Below are 26,024 nucleotides of genomic sequence, written 5' to 3'. Positions count from 1 at the left end.
GCTTTTTGGGGCTTCAAGGGTCTGATTTCCATTCACTTGCATTGTGAGGACCTACGGAGCTGAGATATTCACCTAAAAATATTTGTTCAGCAGAAGAAAGTAAGTCATACACATCTGGGATGGCATGCGGGTGAGAAAATGATGAGAGAATATTTGGATGAATTATACCTTTAAAACGTATTAATGTGGACATGGCCTTAGTCTATTTATCATTGTAGATGTTCATATTAATAAAATGATCATTGCATCAGAAATTCTATGCAAGTTATAATAAATTTGCTCTGATCCCTGCAACAGGTGTGGTTTCAGAACCGTCGAGCTAAATGGAGGAAAACGGCAAAAGCCACAGCGAAAAAGGTTCCTGCTAATCGGGGGCCTCCTTGTGTCCAAGTCAACAGGTTACAGTGGCAAAACATGATTCGGCATTGTGTGCCCACACTGACACAGTGCAACTGATCTTTTCGCTTATGTTATGTGACATAACTGATGCTTAAAAACACAAGTATAAATTTGTGTGTATCTGTGTGAATGGGTCCACAGGCCACCAGTTTTCACATGTCCAACTGTTGCACCTCAACATTCCAAGTCTGGAAACACACTCCCCCCCTACAGTACCATCCTTCCCAGCTGCACCAGTCTACCAGGTATACGTTAGCATTAATCAAACAATCTATTAGGACTTTTTTTAATTTAATTAAACTTCACTTTAGGAATTTAGTTATTTCATTAGTGGTGCTTGCCAAGGCAAGCATCACTATTATTGTTTTTGCTCATATGTAGAGTTAAAAAAAATTATTGATACCTTTTTTCTTGTGCATTATCAGTGTGCGAAATTTGTGTTTAATTATATTTGGACATTTTTCATCAGATTCAGCTTGTGTTGATGTGGGACCTTGTGTGTCTCAAGGAGGATTTTTGGAGTACATGCCCCCTCCCATGCACAGTCCTCCCCCGATTCGCCGTGCCTCCTTGCCTCTTATCACGACATACAACCACCCCATTCACACTGTGTCCCTTCTGTTGGACACACCTGAACACAGTGAGCCCAGCTCCACAGACACAACGCCACTGAGCTTGCAGACCGACACTGGGTTAGTATGAAACTGGGTTACTCATTCCCTGACGTTCCCTCATTAACCACTAGAATTCGGCACAGAGCATTTTTACAAAGTGTTATCCAGTTTACAGGTCCTTAAAATAGCTGGGAATATCATCTGTTCAGTGCAAATATTTTGATGTCTGATGTACCCCTGGGGTACTTAAATTAAATTTTGCTTTGTTAAACCTATTAAACTGAAGAAATAGTACAGTGCATCGTGATTCATCACAAGTTTTTTTGTTTTGTTTTTTTGGATTATGTTTAAGAAATGAAAACAAAACACATTAATATGTGTAATGTGTGCAAGTTTTATACATTCCTGTGAATGACCCTCATAGCAGAATGTACAGTATGTGGTACTTTGTGACTTTAATTATATTAATATAACTAATATTCACTAATATGTGACCTGCTCCATAATTTTGAGTTGCTTCGATCAAGAAAAAAAACGTTTAGAGTTTTATGTACTAAGATAAAAAACAGAAAGTCTCTGCCAAGTATTATATCTCAGCACCGGACACACAATAACTATATCATAAGAAGGCATAAAACTCAATGGGGCAAATTCACTAAACAGTTGCAACACTTTTGCTTGTAGTATTTCAGTGCAAAAACCTGCTTCTTATTCACTAACCACCCACAATCATATTTAAGAGTTTTTAAATGAAGTTATTATCATTCCTTTCTGGGTCTTCTCTATGTAAATTAGGCTCATTATAAATTGTGCTTTATTCACAAAAATTGCCCAGCGCAATTTACATCGCCAGATGAATACAGGTGGTTAAATTTATTTTATTTAAAATAAATGTTTGTGTACATTTTCTATTGATCATAGCAGCAATAATTCATCAAATAATGATCAAATGATGATAAATCAAGATGCGCAGTGTGGTCAAGCACACTTTCGACATTTTAAAGAGATTATTAAGGTGTCTGGATCATAGTAGTAGAGCGATGATGTACAGTCCCAGCAGACTGCATCAGATCACATTAGTCTGCTGCATCCTTCGCTTTAGAGCGCTCAGAATTGGTTTGCAAGATCGGAAATGGGGCATGCAAATTGCGTTAAGCACAGATTTTGTGGGTGCGTTTGTGTCGTTGCCTAACCTGCATAATTTTGTTTTGTGAATTTGGTGCTAAACCAGCGCAGACTGCGTGTGCAAATAACGGGCGCTTTAACCGGCCGCAGAACATTCTTAGTGAATTTTCCCCAAAATGTATTTCTGGGTCAAAGTGACTCAAAATGATGAAGCAGGTCATACACCGATCAGCCACAACATCAAAACCATCTGCCTAATATTTTGTAGGTCCCCCTCGTGCCATCAAAACAGCACCAACCCGCATCTCAGAATAGCATTCTGAGATGCTATTCTTCTCACCACAATTGTACAGAGCGGTTATCTTAGTTACCATAGACTTTGCCAGTTCGAACCAGTCTAGCCATTCTCTGTTGACCTCTCTCATCAACAAGGCATTTCCGTCCACAAAACTGCCACTCACTGGATGTTTTTTGTTTTTGGCACCATTCGGAGTAAATTCTAGAGACTGTTGTGCGTGAAAATCCCAGGAGATCAGCAGTTACAGAAATACTCAAACCAGGCAGTTCTGTGGTAGGTAGTGCTTTGTTGATGTGAGAAGTCAACAGAGAATGGCCAGACTGGTTCAAACTGACGAAGTCTACAGTAACGCCGATAACCGCTCTGTACAATTGTGGTTAGGGTTAGGGTTATTTGTATACACCGATCAGCCACAACATTAAAATCACTTGCCTAATATTGTGTAGGTCCCCCTCGTTCTGACAAAACAGCTCTGACCCGTCGAGGCCTCTGAAGGTGTCCTATGGTATCTGGCACTAAGACGTTAGCAGCAGATCCTTTAAGTCCTGAAAGTTGCGAGGTGGGGCCTCCATGGATCGGACTTGTGGTCCAGCACATCCCATAGATGCTCAATCGGATTGAGATCTGGGGAATTTGGAGGCCAAGTCAACACCTTGAACTCTTTGTCACGTTCCTCAAACCATTCCTGAACAATTTTTGCAGTGTGACAGGGCGCATTATCCTGCTGAAAGATGCCACTGCCATCAGGGAATACCGTTGCCATGAAGGGGTGTACTTGGTCTGCAACAATCTTTAGGTATGTGGTACGTGTCAAAGTAACATCCACTTGAATGCCAGGACCCAAGGTTTCCCAGCAGAACATTCCACAGAGCATCACACTGCCTCCGCCGGCCTGCTTCTTCCCATGGTGCATCCTGCTGCCATCTCTTCCCCAGGTAGACGACGCACACGCACCCGGCCGTCCACGTGATCTAAAAGAAAACGTGATTCATCTGACCAGGCCACTTTCTTCCATTGCTCCATGGTCCAGTTCTGATGCTCACTTGCCCATTGTAGGGACTTTTGGCGGTGAACAAGGGTCAGCATGGACACTCTGACCGGTCTGCAGCTACGCAGCTCCATACACAGCAAGCTGCGATGTACTGTGTGTTCTGACACCTTTCTTTCTTCGTACTAACCACTGCATACCGGGAACACCCTACAAGACTTGCCGTTCTGGAGATGCTCTGACCCAGTTGTCTAGCTATCACAAATTGGCCCTTGTCACAGTCGCTCAGATCCTTACGCTTGCCCATTTTTCCTGCTTCCAACACATGAAATTCAAGAACTGACTGTTCACTTGCTTCCTAATATATCCCACACCTTGACAGGTGGCATTGTAACGAAATAATGTTATTCACTTCACCTGTCATTGATTTTAATATTGTGGCTGATCAGTGTATAATAATAATAATTAATAATATTAATGGTAATGCTCAGTTATATATATAGTACATAATCATATAATATGATTTAAAAGAACAATGTGCACAAGGCAATTATGGTATTGTTTCTCTAATGTGTTGCAGGTTTGACTATGATGGCTTGGGTTCCTCTGTAAACTACATGACCTCAGCTCCTCAAAATAGCACCTTGAATTTCCAGCTAAACACATTTCCTCAACAGTCCAACACCTTATTAACTCAGCAAACTAATACTCTCCTGCCTCAACAAACAAACAGTATGTTAACCCAGCAAAGCACTTGTCTTATGCCCCAGCAGACCAACAACATACTATTGCCCCAGTACTCCCACCTGTCCTACCTTACACCCTCTCCTTACCTCACCCCAAACCCCACTGAGGACAGCAGTGCTTCATACATGTCCCTCACCACAGGTACCAACAACACACTGCCTGCTTACACCAGTAGTGCACATTTGTACCTTCAGTCTCAGATGGGCAACCAGATGCTTCTACAATCAGGACTGCAAGGTAAATGAGAAATCACCCACACTGCACAAATCATTCTGTAGGAAACATGGTTTAAAGGGATAATTTACCCCAAAATGAGAATTCAGTTATCATTTACTCTCCCTCGTGCCATCCCAGATGTGTATGACTTTCGTTCTTCTGCAGAACACAAAACATAAGTGATATAATAGTTGTGGGTGAGAAACAGATTCATATTTAAGTCTTTTTTTCTCTATCAATTTACAGCATTGACCAGCCTCAAACAGGTGGCTGAATGTGAAAGTGAAACGCATTAGAATGTGGAAGTGAAAGTTTAGATTTACAGTTAAAAAAATGACTTGAATATTGATCTGTTTCTCACCCACATCTATCATATCACTTCAGAAATTATGTATTTAACCACTGTAGTCTTATGGATTACTTTTATACTGCATTTTGGATCTTCAAAGTTCTGGTCACCATTCACTTGCATTGTATGGACCTTCAATGCTGAGATATTCTTAAAAAAATCTTTGTTTGTGTTCAGCAGAAGAAAAAAAGTCATACACATCTGGGATGGCATGAGGGTGAGTAAATGATGAGAGAATTTTCATTTTTGGGTGAACTATACCTTTAAGTGTCATTTCTGTGTTTGTATGAAGCATATCAGGCCTACCCATGGACCACTGAGGTGTATAGTCAGTCGGGTCAGTATACACAGGCAGTATTTCAGCCACATGGTCACGAGAGCCATTACCCTCAGCTGCTGCCCCAGCAACACTACATTGAGCTACAAGGAGCACCCCAGCCCAGCCTACCCAAACCCTCCCCTGATCCCTTGCTGCCCAATGTTAAGGCAGAGTCTGAAGACGTGGGGCATGGCCAGCCAATCAGAGTCAGCGTGGCAGAGCCTACTTTTCATTGCGATTTCTCACCGATTCACTTTTGAGAGCAGCAGGTAGTGAGTGGTCTTAGTTTTCTTATTCATTGTGCTATCAAAATGGACATTTTACATGTGCATATAATGTATTTCATAATGCAATATAAAATACTATCACCGAGCACTTTATTAGGAACACTATGTTCCTAATAAAGTGCCCGACGTGGTCTTCTCCTGTTGTAGCCTCTCCGCCTCAAGGTTCGACATGTTGTGCATTCTAAGATGATAGTCTGCTCACTACAATTGTACAGAGGGGTTATCTGAGTTACCGTAGACTTTGTCAGTTCGAACCAGTCCGACCATTCTCTGTTGACCTCTGTCATCAAAAAGGCGTATCTGTCTGCAGAACTGCCTCTCACTGGATGTTTTTTTTTTTTTTGGCACCATTCTGAGTAAATTCTAGAGACTGTTGTGTGTGAAAATCCCAGGAGATCAGCAGTTACAGAAATACTCAAACCAGCCCGCCTGACACAAACAGTCATGCCACGGTCTAAATAACTGAGATTTTTATCCCCATTCTGATGGTTGATGTGAACATTAACTGAAGCTCTTGACCCCCATCTACATGATTTTATGCATTGCACTGCTGCCACACAATTGGCTGATTAGATAATCACATGAATATGTAGGTGTGAAGGTGTACCTAATAAATTGCTTGGTGAGTGTACATTACATGCACATGTAAACAGATTCATTGAGAGTAATCATTTCTACTGAAAGCTAGATTAACAAGAGGTTTTAGCATTTGTGTGGGTACATGATAGAAAGTTGTATTCCTTATATTACTGATAAACTTGTGTTGTGTTTCAGGGCACTGACAGTGGAGATCTGCAGGCAGTATTTTCATTTCTTTATGTGTGTGTCTTCGATTTCTTTTGTTGCTGTGTGCAGACTCTATTAAAATATCCTTTCTCTGAATTTGTGTTTTGAATGTGATTTTTGGATGTGCATACCCAAAGAAATGCAAACAGGAAATCAAAGGATCTAGGATAGACTTTGATGTTTGGGGCTCTCCTTTAGTGTAACTGCATGTTGCAGGAGATACTTGCTTTTGCCACAAGAGAGAGCTGTTTTACAATAATGTTGATTTCAACTAATCAATCCTCTATTAGCGGGGTCCAAAAGTAGGCTATAAGAAAAGTAGTGAATATTTTATTGAATTATTTTCCAAATTAATAATAAGCAAAAACATCATTACAAATTATAAACATAAGTTAATGTTTTTTATTTTATATATATATATATATATATATATATATATATATAATTTTTAAATATCTTAGTATTTTGTATGTCCCCTTTTTGCTTTAATGATGAAATTCTTTCTAGCCTGCATGGACTCCGCAAGTTTGTGCAAAAGCCGATGATCCATGTTATCCAGCATGATTTGAGAATGTTAAAAATAGCATCTTGAGAAAGGAAATATGACCTGTTGTGCAAAGGATTTAACATGGTTAATGTCACTAAATTGCTATCATTTAATAAGTCACTTAGAAATAGTGCAGAGTCTTTAATATTTCTTTTACGTTTCTTGGTTTCAAAATCCTAAAATTTCTAGTTTATTTCCAAAAAAGATTGAATGAGGGCAAGACAGAGATGTTGTTTTTGAAGAAATGGGAAAAAAATGAATAGATGGTAGAAAGATTTCATAAAAGACTGATCATTACAGCACAATCTACCATTTAAACAGTGTAAACCTTCACACATACGTAAATGCATGCTATGAACGCATGCCCCAGTTCCTTGCCACTTCCTCTCTCTGGCCGATTTTTGATATAGTGAGAAATGTAGTGAGATAGAAGTGAACGCCATGTTTGCTTTGTCTAATCTTTTACTACAAATTAAATAATTAATTACAAAAGTGTTGACAGTCATTTTTAGAGAGGAATTTATGAGCAACTGTTCATTCAGTGATCACTGTGGGATGTTAATTCCATCACTGTGTTATATATAGGCTGTTAAAATTTTCATTCATGATACATGAAGTTACAATTTTCTGTATGTATTATATCAGGACTTTGTTATAGCAGTACCATTTGCTGTAATCGCATGTTACTGTAGATTTCCCATAGTAATAGACAGTTATTCCTGTAAAGTTAGGGTCAAAGAAATCCTGTTTGGGCAATTACTGCAGTTTCATCACTTATAATGATGTTATGTCAGCCATAAATATCTTTTATTCATTTACCATATCAATTTGGTCTTTGGGTAAAAGATGCATCAAAATTAGGATTAAATCTTGAATGTGGAAGCTGTTGAGAAATCTCTTAGATCATTCTGAGATAATCATCAAAAAGCTCATCAACTTCTTAAAACATAGGCAGGAAACTCTGACCACCACACAGGAACTTACATGTGCAAGTCTGTTCGTCAGGATCAGGGTGTGTTTGTGTGGCTCTGAAGGCTGTTTCTAAACTGTTTAAGCTTGTTTTGTCTCAGTGTTGAAAAGACGAAGAGAAAGATGTCTGGAACACGTACACTCTGCTGCCATGTCACCACAGCGACCCGATCATTTGCCATCTTGTTTCTGGTAACATGCAGCTTCACACAAACATTTACACCCACTCAAAAATTACTAATGAAAAACTTGACATTGATGAGCTTTAACAACAACACAATGTATGTACGATGTTCATTGGTTGTTGAAGGCTTATGTATGACAAAGTAAAATGATCTGCTTTATCTGTGTATACAATGTGTGTTTTTGTTGGTAGAATAAGAGAGAACTGGCAGTTTCTTGTTGTAGTACTCTGGTTGTAACAGTTTGTAGTAATGCATCAGGTGGATTTACTTGTAGTTTATAGTGCTGGGGAGATTAAAGCAACAGACAGAGTTGAAATAAGTAGCATAAAATAGCATAGCCATTTTGTTGATCTTGGTTGTCATTTGGTTAATGCATAATAGAGAAATTTGTGGCAGGAAGCTACAGCCATTTTGAAAGAGAGAAGTCACATTCAGTTATTGACCAACACTTTCAGTGTTGACAGTTTTAAAGGTCTGTTCAACAGCATATTTGTCGTACGGCACTAACCACCTTTCTTGTCTGGAGCTGATATTTGTTTAGCAACTAATATAAAAGATAAATAGACAGAGGTACTAAATATAGCCTACTGTATACTGTGGCCCCACAAAGTATTTGGACACTTATGCCGCACTCAAAAAAAAAAAAAAAAAAAAAAAAAAAACACTTAACAGTAAGGTTCCATTTGTTAGTAGAAGTTAACAACATTAACTAAAATGAACTAACAATAAACAATACTTTTACAGTAATTAATCTTGGCTAATGTTGATTTCAACATGTAGTAATAAATTAGATTAGTTAATGCACTATAAAATAACATGAACTAAAATTGAATAACTATATTTTTGTTAACAAATATTATAAATGCTGTTAAAAATACAGTATAATGTTCACTGTTAGTTCATGATACGTAATGCATTAACTAATGTTAACAAATGGAACCTTATTGTAAAGTGTTATCAATATACATTATCTGTCTGTCTGTCGCTCTGTCTATCTATCTATCTATCTATCTGTCTATCTGTTTATCTATCTGTCTGTCAGTCTATCTGTCTGTCTATCTATCTGTCTGTCAGTCTATCTGTCTGTCTATCTGTCTGTCTATCTATCTGTCTGTCTATCTATCTGTCTATCTATCTATCTATCTGTCTATCTGTCTGTCTGTCTGTCGCTCTGTCGCTCTGTCTATCTATCTATCTGCCTGTCTGTCTGTCTGTCTTGTCTGTCTGTCTATCGATCTATCTGTCTGTCTGTGTCTGTCTATCTGTCTGTCTATCTATCTGTCTATCTATCTGTCTGTCTGTCTGTCTATAGATACAGTATATATATATATATATATATATATATATATATATATATATATATATATATATATATAAAATGTAAAGGATGTATGTAGAATGGACATGTTCCAGAAAGTTTAATAACCAGGAAGAGGCCAATTCTTTTTGTCCCAATTTTAAACAATATATAGATATATTGTTCAAAATTAGAACAAATAGTATTTGGACTGATTTTTAAACGTTGTGGAACATGTCCATTGTTAATGTGATAAAACTACACCTACGTATGTAATTGAAGGGAACTGACTAGACACTGTATATCAACAAAATAAAATCACCTGCAGCTGATTAAAAGTCATTTAAAAAAGTTCTAAGAAAAGTTAGTTCTTAGAAAAGGTTTAGCATCATTCGCAGATGCTCTTTGTTGTGTGATTTTGTATCTAATATAATGACCATCAGACATTTTTAAGTGTGACTTAAGCGTTCAAAAGTGTCCAAATACATTTTGGGGCCACTGAAGATAGACTTCTAAGAAAGACTTCAGCATAGACTTCAACTAAAATGTTTCTGTAAAAGAAAACAAATGTGTTTTAATCATCCTGATGATGCAAGAAATCAACATTCCCTTTCAAACTTGATCACACTATTTCAGTTCTTTTATGAATATTTTGGATGTTCCACATTATATAATCTTGATCATCATTTTAGTAGTAAAAAAGGTTTACAGGAAACCTTCTGTCAACCAGAACGTTTTTAAAACCTCCATAGGAATATCTAGCTGAGGGAGGAAGTTGTATGTTATGTAATTTACACATTTACAGGTTTTTCTGAATGAAGTGCTGTTCTCGTGTTATATGTTCTGTTGGTGTTGGCTCAGAGAAGAGAGTCCAAACAGTCTGGCTGCTAGAGTACACACAATCTGAGACACACATTTACCTTTATTAATTCATTCTGTCACAATTATTTCATCTATGCCTTCTGTGTGTGTGTCTGTGCACACATCTCTCTAGATAGGTACTGTGCTGAAACTGGTGGACATCATTCGAACAGTTTCTTGGGAGAAAGCTCCATACGACGTGCCCTATCATGAATTTAAATCTTCCAGGGGCCAGCGTGTCTGTGAGTTCACTTCACACCACTCACTCTTTTCTTACATATATGGGTGATTCTTCAATTAGGGAAAATTTGCTGTCCCCTATGATGATTTTAAAGGGGGAACATTTTTAAAATATATAAATTAAATAAATAAAAAGATCAAATCATTCTTGTTATAAAGGATAGTTATTGTATAAGGATACTGTAATAAAGGAACCATAATTTTCAGGAGTGTTGAAATGTTACATTTGCCAGTATTTCACTATTTTGGACTAGTTCCCTACCCAGAGTCTTTAACTTCCCCCCTATAGTACAGGTACAAAAAGTGTTAAAATAATTGAAATTATACTCTGCACTTTTTCTTAAGAACTTAAAAATAATAATAATTTCAGTTCAGTTGGTTTTTATGTGAACAACAACCATCAAACACAATGTCAAAAAGCCACACCATCACAGAATTCACTTAAATGTTAATTAAGGGCATTATCAGATCATTATTCCTACACATGTGATAAATATTTTTAACACAGATGAAAGACATTTCATATGTCAAAATGTCTCCAACTGAATAAATGATCCCATACATTATACTGCCTTATTAAACAAATGCAGCTTTAGTTTATCAGTAGGTACAAAACAGATCACTGCTACAATTTGACCTGAGATTGTACAGTACTCTTAATCCTTTAACACAACATTGACAACATAAAAATAAATAGTAATAAGAAATAGTAAAAATACTATAATATATTACACATTGGTTGCCAAGACATGCATATTCAATATTCTCTCTTTTTCTCTTTTAGTTGATATCAGCACTAACATTCTGATGCTTGTTCTGATGTCAGTCTCCGGTGTGCTGGTTCTGTTCTCTCACCGCAAGGTTAGATAACAATTTTTTCACTGCATTATCATTTGGTTGATAAATTGTAGGACTGGTTTTGAGAAGTTGATTGTGTCATGCATGAAGTCAACTCACACAGTTTTCACTGAACACTTTCAATTTGTTATTCCTCCTTTAAATCAGAGAAATGTGAATATTTAAACTGAAACGTGAATATTTTGCCATTAATGTACTATTTATGGTCACTGTGCTGTTTCCAACATAACCACTTCTCTTGGGGAGTTTACAATAACAAGACAAACATAAATACTTAATTGGTAATGAAACAACTATGTGTGCTGTGATACCTTTTGACAAAGTCTGTTTTTGTTTGAGTGGACCTATGCATATTTGCACGAGTGTGCATAAGCACATTTTGAGTGTGTGTGTTTGTGCGTCTGCAGGGTATCTGTAGTCATCTCTGTGCACCTTCGATTTTAAACTCTGAAGCCTGACACCAATATTTACCCAGCTTTCAGAAAGAGAGCTTGTCTCAATATTTATGAATGTGGTAAAACACGGAATCCTAGCGGTCTGTCCAAACTACACATTTCAGTCCTGATTAGACTTTAACAGTGGAAGGAAATGGAGTGTGATTGATTGAATGTGTGGACATTAGCTTTCAACATTTCTTCTGTCTTTCTCTGCACCTGTGTGTTTATGTTTGGTGTATACAATAAAAGCACAGAAGTGAGTCGTTCATCATTTCTTTCTCTTTGTTTAAGGGCCCATTGTTTGTGCTGCCTTTTGTGCTGATGATGTTTGTGGATTTGGGTGTGAGTTTTCTCTCCCTGTTTGATGGAGCCTGGGGACTGCCAGGGACCCCCAGTTACAAAGACATTCTGCTAGTTACGGTGAGGAAAACATACAATTTATACAAAAACATAACTACACAAGACTAAATGTGGATATCATTAACACAGCATGACTTTTCATGGGTAAAACAAGGTTGTACATTAGGGTTTGGTTGAATTAATCATTCTTAAAATCCTTTTTAGAAAAAATCTTATAATTTCACAATAATTGTGTGCATTTTTATGTCTACAGAAGTTTTATAAAGGAGTCGGCAAGTTGGATGAGGAGGACTTAGGCCATTTCACCATGATATACACTGTTCTGTTTATGCTGAACATATTGCTGAAGGTACAAATTCGTGTCTGCTGCTGGTGTGTGTGTGTGTGATATGATGTATGATATGATATGTCATCACCCTCTCCAACCTCATAAAACACTCATGCAAACACATATTTGGTTATATTCACCCACACAGTGTTGTTTTGTCTGCAGGTCTGCATTGTACAGTGTAAAGCAAAGCTTTTTTAGCTGTAGGAGTGGGGAAATGTAAGGGGGGGACTGAGGTAGGAAAGCGATGTATAGAGGCAGTCATAAAGCCTGTTCTGTCTTTCTAGCTGCTTGAGAAGGATTTTGGAAAAGGTAGAGGGAAATGAAACTGCCCTCTGTAAAGATTTTGCATTTTCTTCTGTAAGGCTGTGTGCAGTTAGAACTTAAAGCCTTTTAATAATTGTGTGCATTTGGGCTTTTATTAATATCCCTGTGTGTTTTCTGTGTAGGTGTACATCCTTCAAGTGTCAATGAGGTGTTTTTATGCCCTGAAGGCAGAAAGGACGGCTGCCATCCATGTTGACACTGGAAATACTGTGACAGTGAGTGCATTTATGATGGAGTTTGCTTTGGTGTCACACGATACTGAAGTTCTAATGTTATGATGTAATACAATAAATTATAAATCTCAAATTCTAAGCTGCTTACAAATTCATTCTGCTGACACATTTTCAGATGCTGTTATCTTATTTTTGTAAATAGTTAATGAAATGTTAACACTTGTATATAAAGTAGCCTATATATAGATGGTGTATTAGGGTTAAGTGGGACACTTTTTTCTCAATAATTTCAATGAAAAAACTTTAGCATAATTCATCATAGTGAATTCTAAAAACCATAGTTCCTGCATGTTGCCTTTGTTGGGCAGAATAATAATGAAGTATAATGATCAAATGAAACCAATAGATATTTGTTGTTCTTTTGACTAACAGGTGAAGCTACCTTCCTATGATGAGGCTCTTAAGATTAAAGTGGAAGACACTCCTCCGTCCTATCAAGAGCCCTGAAACAAAAGTATATTTCAGGCATGGTTTTATGATGCAAAAAGCAAGAAACCCTTTCAAGCTTTATAAGCAGCTTCACCACAATGAGCACAAATATTCATACGCAAGCCAACAACCACACACATAACATAAACAAGTATGCCTATGCTTAAAATTCTTGCTTTGACACATAAAAGCTTTGTAGTTTCTGATTATTGTGTCTTCACTGGTAGGAGAAGCAATTATGGTGATGGTAGTTCGCCATTCGGTTTGTACTGTAATGACTGTATGATATATCACAGTTGTGGTTATTGTTTAGTCAAAGGCCAGAAACTAGAGAGATCTGGGGGGGGGGCGGGTTTCCTCCCAAGATTGCAAGATTGTTGCTTGGAGATTTTTCTTTTAAAAGCTGTCTGTGTAATAAAAAAATAATAAGTAAATACATAATCCTTAGTATTGAATATTTATTGTTTGATAATGTTTCTCAAATTGTAATTAATAGATTCTTCACATTGATCTTAATGATACATTTCAACACTGTAAAAAGTGGTAACCTGCAATTGTCACTTTAAAGACCTATTTCTACCCAACATTTTGTCAGATTAGTAAGGATGATTCAGTGATATTAAATAATATTTATATACATATATATATTTCAATTTTATCCCCTTTCCTCCCAATTTGGAATGCCCAATTCCCTTAGTAATACTTAGTAGATCCTCGTGGTGGCACTGTTACTCACCTCAGTCCGAGTGGCGGAGGACAAGTCAGTTGCCTCTGCTTCTGAGACCATCAATCCATGCATCTTATCACATGGCTTGTTGTGCATGACACTGCGGAGACTTACAGCATGTGCAGGCTCATGCTACTCTCTGTGATCCATGCACAACTTACCACGTGTCCCATTGAGAGCAAGAACCACTAATTGTGACCACGAGGAGGTTACCCCATGTGACTCTACCCTCCCTAGCAACCGGGCCAATTTGGTTGCTTAAGAGACCTGGCTGGAGTCACTCAATACGCCCTGGATTCGAACTCGCAACTCCAGGGGTGGTAGTCAGCGTCAATACTCACTGAGCTACTCAGGCCCACATAAATAATATTTGTTGAATAGAACCAGTTAAATTAGATGTTACCACAAGAAGCATATTTTTTAGCTTAACATTATTTTCAGTGTGTATATACAGTGTGTGTGTGTGTGTGTGTTGTCTATATACAATATATATATTTTTTTGCATTGTTTCACTGTTTTCTTTCAACTTTAGTTATTGACCAAATGAAGTTTTCAATATTTTGATCTAAATTTTCGATTTTGCAAAAAGATTAACAAATACATCCATTTCAAAAAGAAATGTGTGTGGTACAGATGGTGAAAGAAGAAACACATTTTTTAAATATTCTTCTCAAAGTTGTTGGTGCACTTCAGGTAAGGAGGACTTTTTTCCGGCAGGTTGGGGATCGATGGAGGCATATGGCAGACAGAAACAGAATGTCTTTAGAAAACCTAATTGCTGTGTAATGCAATATATCAACAAACACACACATCTCATTTACATAGACAAACAGGGAACTTTTTTTTTCTTCTCCTTTCTTGTGAAAGTGTTCCTGAGCACTTTCACAAGTCTAAACTTCAAAATGCAAGATTATTGGAATTTTGTAAAAAAATAAAATAAAATATATATATTCATTAAAAGCACAGACTTTTATTAAAAGTTTATACAAATTTATTTGTCCTAAAGTTGAATAAACTTAATAAGAGTAAACTTAAAAAAAATAAAAATAAAAAAGCCCTGAAATGTTTTCAAATTTAGATTTTTCACAGTGTAAATAAGCATTAACGATGTGGCAATGGATGTATTAGTGTAAAAATGTGTTCATGTGTGAGTCTATTTGTGATTGTGTCTATAAGCATGTTCTCACCAGAAATGCACATTCTTACCGGTATTGCAGGCCTACATTTGCTCATATGCATTCACACACTTATCAACAGACATACTAGACAGTGCATGGTGCACACAACACAAAAACACACACGTACACATGGACAGAACACAGACAGGCCTGTGTAGGATATAATCCCCCTGCATGTGTGAGATTAATTTGAGAGGAAAACTGCCTAGAAAAGAAAGATTCATCTTAATGTTTATTTGAGTTCAACCCCAAGTTAGAGACCCCTCCTAGGGCTCCAAATGAACCTGGTTTCTCTTAAATAAACACACACATACAGATCAAGGGGTGTTTGTGTTTCCTAAACCAAACTCCACATTTTTGGAACAGGTATCCCCCCACCTCCCCAAAAAGCTTGAACAGACACCTTACGGAGATGGATATGAGGGCGGCGTCTCTAAACTTAAGAGTGTGTATCTGCAAATATATGTGTGTTGATAACCTGAGCATTTCTCTCTCTGTGAATCAGTCTGTCTCTGGTTGTCGAGTTGATCATTAGGACTCAACGTTGCATTACAGAATGACATTGCTGGGGTTTGTGATGCTACTATGCATCCTGGGAGCTCAAGCTACCGTGGATCTGAGAAATGCTGCTGCCATGGGTAAGAAAACATAATTAACAGATCCATCAGTATGATTAATCTGGCACTGGATACTGAGCCAAAACAAACAGGATTAATTTTTTCATACAGTCTAGCTGTGGATTCATGTAGTTCTGTAATCTAATGAAAGACTAAGTATTAAAGTTTTCATTATTTTATATCATTACATTGGCATATAGGTTTGTTTTACACTATAGTTTAGATAGTGAACTGCAATTTTTCTTAAAGGGATAGCTGATCTTTACTCACCCTCATGTTGTTCCAAACCCGTATAAATTTCTTTCTTCAGTGGGACATAAAATAAGATGTTAGGCAGAATGTTAGCCTCAGTCCCCATTCACTTTCAATGCATCTTTCTTTTCCATACAATAAAAGTGAATAGGGACGTTTCTGTGATTTAAGACTTTAAGATGTGAGTGTTGCACCTCCCTTCATCTTTCACCTTTCTCATCTCACCTTCTCTGTTTCTGCTCTGTAGATTTACATAATCTCTTCCTGTGTTCGAGATCCTGTTCAAAAGATATGTTTAGAGAATCTAGATTTAAATCAGGAGTGTGATTTAAATTAATATATGTATTGAAAACTAATAGCACAAATGTGAGAGATATTCAAAAGAAGAGAATCAGAAAGAGCTTTATGAAGTAGGTAATTAGGGTTATGTTCTAGTGGATTCACAGAATTTGAATGCCCTCTAGGAAATTTAGCCACTACATTTTTACACAAAGAGACCCTTTACTGTGTGTGTGCGTGTGTGTGTGTGTGTGTGTGCGTGTGTGCGTGCGTGTGTGCGTGCGTGCGGGCGTGTGGGCGGGCGGTGGGTTTGGATGGTTTACGAGGACATATTTTTAGGTTACAAACTGGTAATTACAAGGGTATTATGCTATAAATGTGGTTAATGAGGACATTACTAGTGTTGCTTAAAAAACATACTAAACGATGGTTTTTTTGAAAATGTAAAAATGCAGAAAGCTTTTTGTGAGTGTTAGGTTTAGGGGTAGGGTTAGGGGATAGAATCTATAGTTTGTACAGTATAAAAATCATTATGTCTATGGAGAGTCCTCATAATGATAGCTGCAACAACGTGTGTGTGTGTGTGTGTTTGTCTGTGAGTGTGTGTAATCGGCATGTGCATGCATAACTGAGGCTGAATGTATAATCAATGGGAGTTATTATGGAACTGCCAACACTGTAAGTTTATTGAGTTAGCTACCTACCGACTGTCTGGCTTTTCAATCTCACTGGCTTCCCCTCAACCCAACTCTACGCATTCACACATACACACACCCAGTTTCCCCCTTTCTCCCTACATATCCTGAGACAGTGTTGCCATTATCAATACACAAATGAGCAAAATGTAGACGTGAGTGTATATTTACACAGTTTTTCTAAAATATTTCTTCTTGCTCACCGGTCCAATCATATTATGTTAAAGGGCCATAAAACGGAATATGTTTTCCATCAGTCTGTGCTGTTTTTCAGTCATTTTCTACGCTTTAAGAAAATCAGTCATGGTTTTACTATAATAACCATAGTTTAACCATGGTATTTAAAACCATACTAACCCCAAACATAACCATGGTTATTACAGGTTTCTACAATATTACTATAGAAAAACCATGGGTACTATATTGATACTACGGTAGTACTTTAGTAAAACCATGGTTTCCGCCCAAAACCATGGTTACTACAGTCATGGTTACTACAGTATTACTAGCCTACTAAAATAACGGTTTCCACCAAAAACAACATGGTTACTACAGTCAGTGTTACTACATTATTATAATAGTACAATCATAATTTTCATAAGGGTAAACATACATAAAGCAAGAAATAGAAAAACAATTTTAAAATAGTTGGTATAGGCATTATGAAATATGAAGGTGGACATGGGGAGGTGGAGGGATGCCGGAAGAATTGTCACTGGTGCAAGAGAAGTAGCCTCTTATGTATCCATGGGATATAATTGGCAGGCCTAGATGAACAAGCTCCTCCCAAACTTACATGTGGAACTTAATTTGGTGTGAACACCTCCCAATACAGTTTGTTAAAGCCAATTAAAAACATATGACAGAGGAGTCTCTTTTCCAACTAAGGTTTGGGGGTATATTGAATTGTGTTTACAGTATACTGACATCATCTCTTTGTTTCCTTTATCTGTGTTCTTTCACTCTTCTAGCTGCAGGCTTGTGTAACACCAAGCCCACAGACGTGGTGTTCATCGTTGATAGCTCTCGAAGTGTCCGTCCTGCTGAGTTTGAGCAGGTCAAGGTCTTCCTGACCAAGGTTATTGATGGTCTCAGCGTTGGGGCTGATGCTACTCGTGTGGGTGTTGTGAACTATGCCAGTCGGGTGAAGAACGAGATCTCTCTGAAGTCCCACAAAACCAAGGCAGGACTGGTCAAGGCTGTGTCCAAGATTGAGCCACTGTCCACGGGTACTATGACTGGCCTAGCCATCCAGTTTGCTATGAACGTGGCCTTCAGTGAAGCAGAGGGAGCACGCAAATCCCCTGGCATCAGCAAGGTCAGGCTCCGTGACCGCAATCCCATAAAACCCTTTCTAACGATATTGACATCATTACCAGCATTAAGCCTCTTCTGTGGCACCATGCATATTGTGTTATATAATCATCAGTGGATCCATGCAAACGTCACTCTATCTCTTATACAAACACCATCTAAATCTACTAATACATCTAAATCTACTATAATCTACTATTATCTCCAATTTTAAGATACAATTTGAATGCAAAAATTCACCCTACATTTTTTTTAACTTAGTATTCATCCGCTTATTGTTCCAAACCCATATGACTTTCTTTCTTCAGTGGAACTCAAAAGGAGATGTGAGGCAGAACGAAAGCCTTTAATTTTTTTTATTTTTTTTTATTTTCTCCCCTGCAGAGCTGCAGAGCTCTTTTTGCATGCATTGTTTGCCCTGATTCTCTGATTGGTGGATCTCTCATCAGGATTATGGGCAGTGTAGTTTTTCAGCGGGAATACTGCTATTTAACACAATTTTTTTTTAAATTAAGTTGAAATAATGCAGACTGATGGCTTCAACAGAAGCATATACCATCGATTAACAACCTCAGCGCTCATAGTAGGTCTGACTTTAAAGGTTTATAAGTTATTGTTTTTTTCGTTTTGTTTTTTCTACTTTCTCCCCAATTTGGCATGCCCAATTCCCAATGGGCTCTAGGTCCTTGTGGTGGTGTAGTGACTCAATCCAGGTGACGGAGGACGAATCTCAGTTGTCTCTGCGTCTGAGACTGCTAATCCGTGCATCTTATCACGTGGCTTGTTGAGCGCGTTACCGCGGAGACCTAGTGCGTGTGGAGGCTTCATGCTATTCTCTGCGGCATCCACGCACAACTCATCACGTGCCCCACTGAGAACCACATTATAGTGACCACGAGGAGGTTAAACCAACGTGACTCTATCCACCCTAGCAACCGGGCCAATTGGTTGCTTAGGAAGCCTGACTGGAGTCACTCAGCACGCCCTTGATTCGAACTTGCGACTCCAGGTGTGGTAGTCAGCGTCTTTACTTGCTGAGATACCCAGGCCCCCCATAGCCTTTCACTGTGTTGAAATAAGATGCAATGTAAGTGAATGGTGACTGAGCCTGTCATTCTGCCTAACATTTTTTGTGGTCCACAGAAAAAAAAAAGTTGTATGGGTTTGTAACATTTTTAAAGGCATAGTTCACCCAAAAATGAAAATTCTCTCATCATTCATTCACCCTCATGTCATCCGAGATGTGTATGACTTTCTTTCTTCTGTAGAACACAAATGAAGATTTTTAGAAGAACATTTCAGCTCTGTTAGTCTATACAATGCAAATGAATGGTGGCCAGAACTTTGAATCTCCAAAATCACAAGTCAGCATAAATTTAATCCATACAACTCCAGTGGTTTAATCCATGTCTTCAGAAGAGATATGATAGGTGTGGGTGAGAAACAAATCAATATTCAAGTCCTTTTTACTATAAATGTCCACTTTCACTTTAACTTCCACATTCTTATTCTTTTGTTTTTTGGCAATTAGCATTCTTCAGGCATATCGCCACCTATTGGTCAGGCTGGTCAAAGGTTGAGATGTCTTATTAAAAAGGGACTTAAATATTTATCTGTTTCTCACCCACACCTATCATATCACTTCTGAATCATGGCTTTAGCCACTGGAGTCATATGGATTACTTTAATGCTGACTTAATGTGATTTTTGGAGCTTCAAAATTCTGGCCAACATTCATTTGAATTGTATGGACCTACAGAGCTGAAATATTCTTTTAAAAATCTTCATTTGTGTTCTGCAGAAGAAAGTAAGTCATACACAACTGGGATGGCATAAAGGTGAGTAAATGATAAGAGAATTTTAATTTTTGGGTGAACTATACCTTTAAGGTCTACTAGCATACAATCAAACATGTGTTAAATTGATTGAAGGTGGCAATCATCGTGACCGATGGCCGGCCGCAGGACAACGTACGTGACATTGCAGCAAGGGCACGGGAGTCTGGCATTGAGCTATTTGCCATAGGAGTGGGTCGTGTGGACATGACCACGCTCAGGCAGATGGCCAGCGAGCCTCTTGATGATCATGTAGACTACGTAGAGAGTTACAGCCTCATTGAGAAGCTCACCAAGAAGTTCCAGGAAGCCTTCTGTGGTAAGTGAAAGGGAAAATTAGGAGGTTGGGAGGGAAGAGGGAGATAAGAGAGGCCTCCTCAACATCACAGACATCGTCATGGTCATCAATGCTGATATTCAAGGTGTATATGAAGCAGAGGGCAAGAGTATCCTTAGGGCATGTTTTTAATCTCACCTTCTTCAGACTTAGATCTCCACCCTCTGCTTGATGCTCCACAGCACTTTGGTCTCCAGGGGGAGGAAGAAAAAGCATGTGTAATCACTGATTTAATTGTAGTTGCTGTAGAGCTGTGGTTCTCATCATTGTGATATTTGACATCTGAAAGACCACTTGAGTTCTCAAGTGAGGTCACAACAATTGCAAACCTAAAAGGTTGAGAACCAGGGGCAGAATTCACAATAATCTTCTTAAGAAAAATAAAGAAAAAAGGTTCTTAGGATAAATTATAATGTAATATTTCATAATAAAATTATTATTAACTTTATAATTTTCTTATTAAGTTAAGAATATAGTAGTTAAGAAGAATTTTATTCTTAAGAATGTTTCATGAATCTGGCCCCAGTGTGGTAGCAAATCTGCATCAGGGCAACAGGCATCTGAAACAATATTGAGACAAACAACAAAGCTCTTTTGAAGGCCTCAGGTGCCTGGTTCTCTGACATATTCTTGTGCGTTTTAAAGATTTGCTGTTCGCATGATGATTTTGAGTGGCTGGGGCACAGCAGATTGTTAAAACGTATTGATTTTCTTGAGTTCCCACTTCACATAGAATAATTCTCTCCTCGCTAACCCTTCCTTCCCCACCCGGTGTGTGTGTGTGTTACATTCATGGTAGCGATTGTGTCGGACCTATGCGCATCCGGCGATCATGACTGTGAGCACATTTGCATCAGCACACCAGGATCTTTCAAGTGCGCCTGCAGAGAGGGCCACACACTCATGGAGGACGGCCGATCATGCAGCGGTGAGTATGTATGAATGAAAGACACAAACAAAGTCTTTTGTTTGTACAAAAGACTTAAAGGAATATCTCAGCTCTGTAGGTCCATACAATGCAAGTGGATGGTGATCAGTAATTTATAGCTCCAGAAAGCACAGACAGTCGTAGTAAAAGTCATACATACGACTCCAGTGGTTAAATGAATGTCTTCTAAAGCGATATGATCACTTTGGGTGAGAAACAGATCAGTGTTTAAGTCCTTTTCACTTTAACTGGTTACTTCCAGTCGCTCTCCAATGCGCGTCCATGAGAGTTCACGCTGCCTTTCGCGTGACGTAAGCGCGTTGGCATGTTCAAATGAAAGCAAAACAAATTAAGCTTGTGAAAAATGTAAATAAACCGAGCTGCACCTCTGGTTGTATTGCGTCAGTTCTCTCGTGAACGTGCCAAAGCACTTAAACCCAAAGTATACTTTGATTTTGACGCGAATGCTTAACATCTGCGTATAGTTGAACGCGAACCTGTAAAAAGTAGGCTATACTCCATTTGACGGTGTGCGCATACACAGGAGGTTGGTGCATGCATGCTACGACTGTTATAAGATACCGGACTATTTCTCTTCAGGAGTTTAAACCCATAAAGATGTCTTTATATTCCTTCACACTGAAGTTATACAAATGCAGGTATCTCCTGACCTCCTCACACATGTGCTCTTGACTTGCACATTCACTGTTGTTGTTTTTACCTTCATCTTCTGTTATTTACGGACAATTACGTCTTCTTCTAGCATTTGTTCGTGACTTCAACAGCTCAAATGTGAGTATTGCCACCTTGTGGACCCAGTAATTTGTGCAAAAATTTCCAGGCGCATGCTGCGCAAAGACTCGCCGTTAGAAAACTCGGACTATGCGCGTTCAGTGCTCGAGCACTCTGCTGGTGAGATTTGCGCCACGCGTCCTGTACGTGGACGACCGAATATACTTTGGGCTTTATGTCACAAGAGAAGCTCCGTGAACTCAGTCCTCTCAGGAACCCGCACTGGAGAGTGACCTGAAGTAAACAATTAAAGTGAAAAGACTTAAATATTGATCTGTTTCTAACCCAAAGCGATCATATCGCTTTAGAAGACATTCATTTAACCACTGGAGCCGAATGGATGATTTTACTATGACTGTCTGTGCTTTCTGGAGCTTTAATGTACTGATCACCATCCACTTGCATTGTATAAATCTACAGAGCTGAGATTTTCTTCTAAAAATCTTCATTTGTGTTCTGTAGAAGACAGAAAGTCTTGGATGTCATGAGAGTGAGTAAATGATGAGAGAATTTTCATTTTTGGGTGAACTATCACTTGTGCAGTCATGATTTTCGTAATATTCCTCCTAAAAGGATAGTTCACGAAAAAAAGAAAAAGAGAAAGAAAATTCTGTCATCATTTACTCAACCTCATGTTGTTCCAAACCTAAATGACTTTTTTTCTTACATGGAACATAAACAGAGACCTCAGTCACCATTCACTTTCAATGAATGGATAAAAGATGCAGTGAAAGTGAATGGTTACTGAGGCTAACATTCTGCCTAACATCTTTTGTGTTCCACAGAAGAGAGAAAATAATACAGGTTCGGAAAGATGTGTGGGTGAGAAAATGATGACAGAATTTTCATTTTTGGGCAAACAAGCATGAGGTTTCATTAGGGCTGGGTAAAAATATCGCTTTTCCGATTAATTGTGATCTTCATGTGAATATGAATTTGAATCTGATATCAATTCTTAAAATTCCAAGATCAACCTTTGACTCTATGCAGCAATCCTCTACAATGCGAGTAAATCGTTAATTTTGCATTATGTATGAATAAAAATGCCTGTGATTGGCCACTGGATGGAAAATTTTCAGATTTAGTATAGTACAGCACCGAGATCCTTTCACTGTGTTGAGAGTAAAAGTTTGGTTTGTCTCTTTCAGTGTAATGTGTTTCCAAAGACGAGATCCAGGCAATCCGTTTGACATTGAATAATCTCTTTTAATATCCTTTCTGTTCTTTACAGTCAATTGTTGATCAAAAACAACAAAAACAGAATCATTTAATTTTAATCACACATAGGAAGGATGCCATAAAGAAGCCATATGACTCCACTCTTGTTAATGCACTCAAACAAAACACTTCTGTGAGATACTTGCTAAACTGCCACTGTATTATGTACATATTATATACTGTATATGTATAATATATTATATGTATTATGCAATTTCAAGACACTCTTACATTCATGGAATTTTTACATTTTTAAAAACCTATAAAGTGACTATTATGAAAAAAATATAATAAACTTTGTACAATTAATATTTTCGTAATGTATCAAGTTAGAAGGTCCCCTTCAGCATTAGTTGAGAAAGAATTTAAAATTGGACATTACTGAAATATACCCAAATGAACCAATCGACTCAAAACTACATAAAATCGAGCGCTTGTGAATCGGAATCGGGAAATCTGTATCAGTACCCAGCGATAAGGATCCATTGGTACATCCAATTCATATTGGCCAATCCAAATTTTATCTCTCACAACCAATACTCATTCACCCACCCAAAATGAAGAAACTCCTATCATGAGACAAAATGTCCTACTGATAAAAGTGATACCAGTTACCACAAATATCAACAGCCCCTCCTTTTCTTATCTTAGCTTGCAGTAATGCAGCCATAGATGTGGTCTTCGTGATTGATGGCTCTAAAAGCGTGAGACCAGAGAACTTTGAGCTGGTGAAGAAATGGATCAACCTGATCGTAGACAAGTTGGACGTGTCAGAGACTAATGCCCATGTGGGACTGGTGCAGTATTCCAGCACCGTGAGGCAGGAGTTTCCTCTGGGACGCTACAATAACAAAAAGGAACTGAAAGAAGCTGTAAAAAGGATGGCCTATATGGAGAGGGGAACCATGACTGGCCATGCCCTCAATTTTATGTCAGAAAACAGCTTTGGTCCTAACCAGGGTGCCAGACCTGGAGTGACAAAGGTCGGTATTGTCTTCACTGATGGCAGGTCACAAGACTACATTGGAGATGCAGCCAGGAAGGCCAAAGAGAATGGTGAGGAAAAAAAAAAATTAGGGCTGCACAATTGACAAAAAAATTAATTGTTGATTATTTCCCATGATATTGTAATTGCAATTAATTTCAATTAAGATAATTTTTCTTAACATTTTTATTTTGTGTGGGACACATGCGTGCCATATTCTTTATGTAGGATACACATTCAAAGCCATTAGTAAATCAAGATGACCTTCACACAAAAAAAGCATTTAAAAACAAAACTGTTATTTAAATTTAAAATAATGTACACACAGTAACAGAAAGTCTTTGCTTGGTTTGAATGCTCAGCTGCTGAAAAAACATGCACAACCTTGATGCTATGAGAGAAGTAATGTAAATGTTAATGGTACCAGCTGTAATTGTAATCTTGATTATTTGATTAATTGTGCAGCCCAACAAAAAAGCAGTATTAATTTGGGCAAAATGTGTGTGTTCTTATAGTGAACTTTGACTGCTTTTGTGCTTCAGGATTTAAGATGTATGCTGTTGGAGTTGGAAATGCTGTTGAGGATGAGCTGAGAGAGATCGCCTCTGAACCTGTCGCTGATCATTACTTCTACACCGCTGATTTCAAGACCATGAACCAAATTGCCAAGAAGCTGCAAATCAATGTTTGTCAAGGTCAGTAAAACCACAAAGATATCTGAATATGATCTTGACACATGCAACTCATCAATCTAATTTGGTTTTGCTGTCCTAACACTTGCAGAGGAGGATCCCTGTGAATGTAATTCCGTTATCAAGTTCCAGAAAAAAGTGGAGGAGGCCCTAACGGTACTAACAAAGAAATATATCCTTTTCCAAACAGTGCTTCCAAAACTGCATGTTGAAAATGTATACTACTGCATGCAAATGTCAGTGCTGAATTACAGAATGCTAAAGAATGCTGTTCTATATATTGGCTGAATGATGTGTCAGTCTTTTACATCTTTTGAGGTAATATGCGCCTCTTTAGGAAGGTTATTTGAATGCACATTTGGATTCTCTGTATGACAACTGATATCAAATATTAAGAGGTAAGTATAGAAAGAAATGTGTAAAATCAGAAGGTAAACTGTTTTGCGCTGGCACTCAGGTTAGGATGGTACTATTGAATTATTTCCTTGACAACAGCATCACTGGAAGCTGTGACGAAACGTATCACTGCCCTGGAGAACAAGATTGTTTGAGAAGACACCAGCATCTAATTCTTACCCTTTCTCCTTTTGTAAAGTTGCCTCCTGTGACCTCTGACCCCTATTCTTATGTTCCATTCCTCCACTCCATTTCTTTCTGCTCTCTTGGCCTTCATCACTATCATTCATGAGGGTGGTGCACTGATTGTCATGGTGACCATGGTTTACCTGTCTACACTTGATCTGAATTATGGTCACCCCAAAAAGGAAGGTGTTGGTTTGCAAACAGCCAACCCCCCTAACAAGACACTGTGTGCATTACCATAGTCCCCCATCAGTAGCCAGTGTGAAATCTGTATACTTGAGCAAAACTCTTCCACATCATGGTGTATGTGCACTAAGGGACATACACCTGCTTATACAATCTTCCCTGTGGGGAGCTGGTGTGTGTATTAAATCCAGTGGAGGATTCACTCTTT

At 38.1% G+C, this 26,024-nt stretch overlaps 3 protein-coding genes across 5 annotated transcripts; all 3 read left to right on the top strand.

Annotated features, from left to right (window-relative positions):
* The first annotated feature begins 134 nt into the window (after positions 1-134).
* On the top strand, positions 135-6,310 carry LOC127421342 (uncharacterized). 2 transcript variants are annotated; one of them, XM_051664361.1, is made up of 6 exons: positions 135-398; positions 541-644; positions 869-1,091; positions 4,005-4,408; positions 5,029-5,324; positions 6,117-6,310. In XM_051664361.1, exons 3-5 carry the CDS (start codon positions 925-927, stop codon positions 5,313-5,315), a joined length of 858 nt encoding a protein of 285 aa, XP_051520321.1. In that variant the 5' UTR covers positions 135-398; positions 541-644; positions 869-924; the 3' UTR covers positions 5,316-5,324; positions 6,117-6,310. The 2 variants fall into 2 exon arrangements, with proteins under 2 accessions (XP_051520321.1, XP_051520320.1); XM_051664360.1 differs by lacking the exon at positions 135-398 and having other exon boundaries at positions 435-644.
* A 1,344-nt stretch (positions 6,311-7,654) lies between these two features.
* Positions 7,655-13,640, top strand: LOC127421350 (uncharacterized). Its single transcript, XM_051664370.1, has 7 exons — positions 7,655-7,836; positions 10,121-10,229; positions 11,012-11,088; positions 11,814-11,942; positions 12,136-12,231; positions 12,660-12,752; positions 13,143-13,640. Exons 1-7 carry the CDS (start codon positions 7,768-7,770, stop codon positions 13,215-13,217), a joined length of 648 nt encoding a protein of 215 aa, XP_051520330.1. The 5' UTR covers positions 7,655-7,767; the 3' UTR covers positions 13,218-13,640.
* Positions 13,641-14,586: 946 nt separating this feature from the next.
* Positions 14,587-25,922, top strand: LOC127421326 (cartilage matrix protein-like). Of its 2 annotated transcripts, XM_051664331.1 has the most exons (8): positions 14,587-15,742; positions 17,919-18,265; positions 20,193-20,415; positions 21,233-21,361; positions 24,023-24,427; positions 24,899-25,051; positions 25,140-25,220; positions 25,550-25,922. In XM_051664331.1, the coding sequence occupies exons 1-8, from the start codon at positions 15,661-15,663 to the stop codon at positions 25,597-25,599; spliced, it is 1,470 nt and encodes a 489-aa protein (XP_051520291.1). In that variant the 5' UTR covers positions 14,587-15,660; the 3' UTR covers positions 25,600-25,922. The 2 variants fall into 2 exon arrangements, with proteins under 2 accessions (XP_051520291.1, XP_051520292.1); XM_051664332.1 differs by lacking the exon at positions 21,233-21,361.
* Positions 25,923-26,024: the final 102 nt, after the last annotated feature.

Source organism: Myxocyprinus asiaticus, chromosome 30 (genome assembly GCF_019703515.2).
Source record: "Myxocyprinus asiaticus isolate MX2 ecotype Aquarium Trade chromosome 30, UBuf_Myxa_2, whole genome shotgun sequence".
Taxonomy (NCBI): Eukaryota; Metazoa; Chordata; class Actinopteri; order Cypriniformes; family Catostomidae; genus Myxocyprinus; species Myxocyprinus asiaticus.
Note: the sequence above shows the minus strand (reverse complement) of the source record. Positions and strands in the feature narration are given on the sequence as shown.

What these genes read in the sequence shown, in the direction of transcription:
- LOC127421350 (XM_051664370.1), top strand. Translation starts at nt 7,768, where the DNA reads ATGTCTGGAACACGTACACTCTGCTGCCATGTCACCACAGCGACCCGA. An exon ending in TTCCAGGGGCCAGCGTGTCT is followed by an intron (nt 10,230 to 11,011) that starts GTGAGTTCACTT and finishes TTTCTCTTTTAG; the next exon opens with TTGATATCAGCACTAACATT. An exon ending in AAGACATTCTGCTAGTTACG is followed by an intron (nt 11,943 to 12,135) that starts GTGAGGAAAACA and finishes TTATGTCTACAG; the next exon opens with AAGTTTTATAAAGGAGTCGG.
- LOC127421342 (XM_051664361.1), top strand. Translation starts at nt 925, where the DNA reads ATGCCCCCTCCCATGCACAGTCCTCCCCCGATTCGCCGTGCCTCCTTG. An exon ending in AGCTTGCAGACCGACACTGG is followed by an intron (nt 1,092 to 4,004) that starts GTTAGTATGAAA and finishes AATGTGTTGCAG; the next exon opens with GTTTGACTATGATGGCTTGG. An exon ending in TCTACAATCAGGACTGCAAG is followed by an intron (nt 4,409 to 5,028) that starts GTAAATGAGAAA and finishes GTTTGTATGAAG; the next exon opens with CATATCAGGCCTACCCATGG.
- LOC127421326 (XM_051664331.1), top strand. Translation starts at nt 15,661, where the DNA reads ATGACATTGCTGGGGTTTGTGATGCTACTATGCATCCTGGGAGCTCAA. An exon ending in GTTCCAGGAAGCCTTCTGTG is followed by an intron (nt 20,416 to 21,232) that starts GTAAGTGAAAGG and finishes CATTCATGGTAG; the next exon opens with CGATTGTGTCGGACCTATGC. An exon ending in GGACGGCCGATCATGCAGCG is followed by an intron (nt 21,362 to 24,022) that starts GTGAGTATGTAT and finishes TTCTTATCTTAG; the next exon opens with CTTGCAGTAATGCAGCCATA.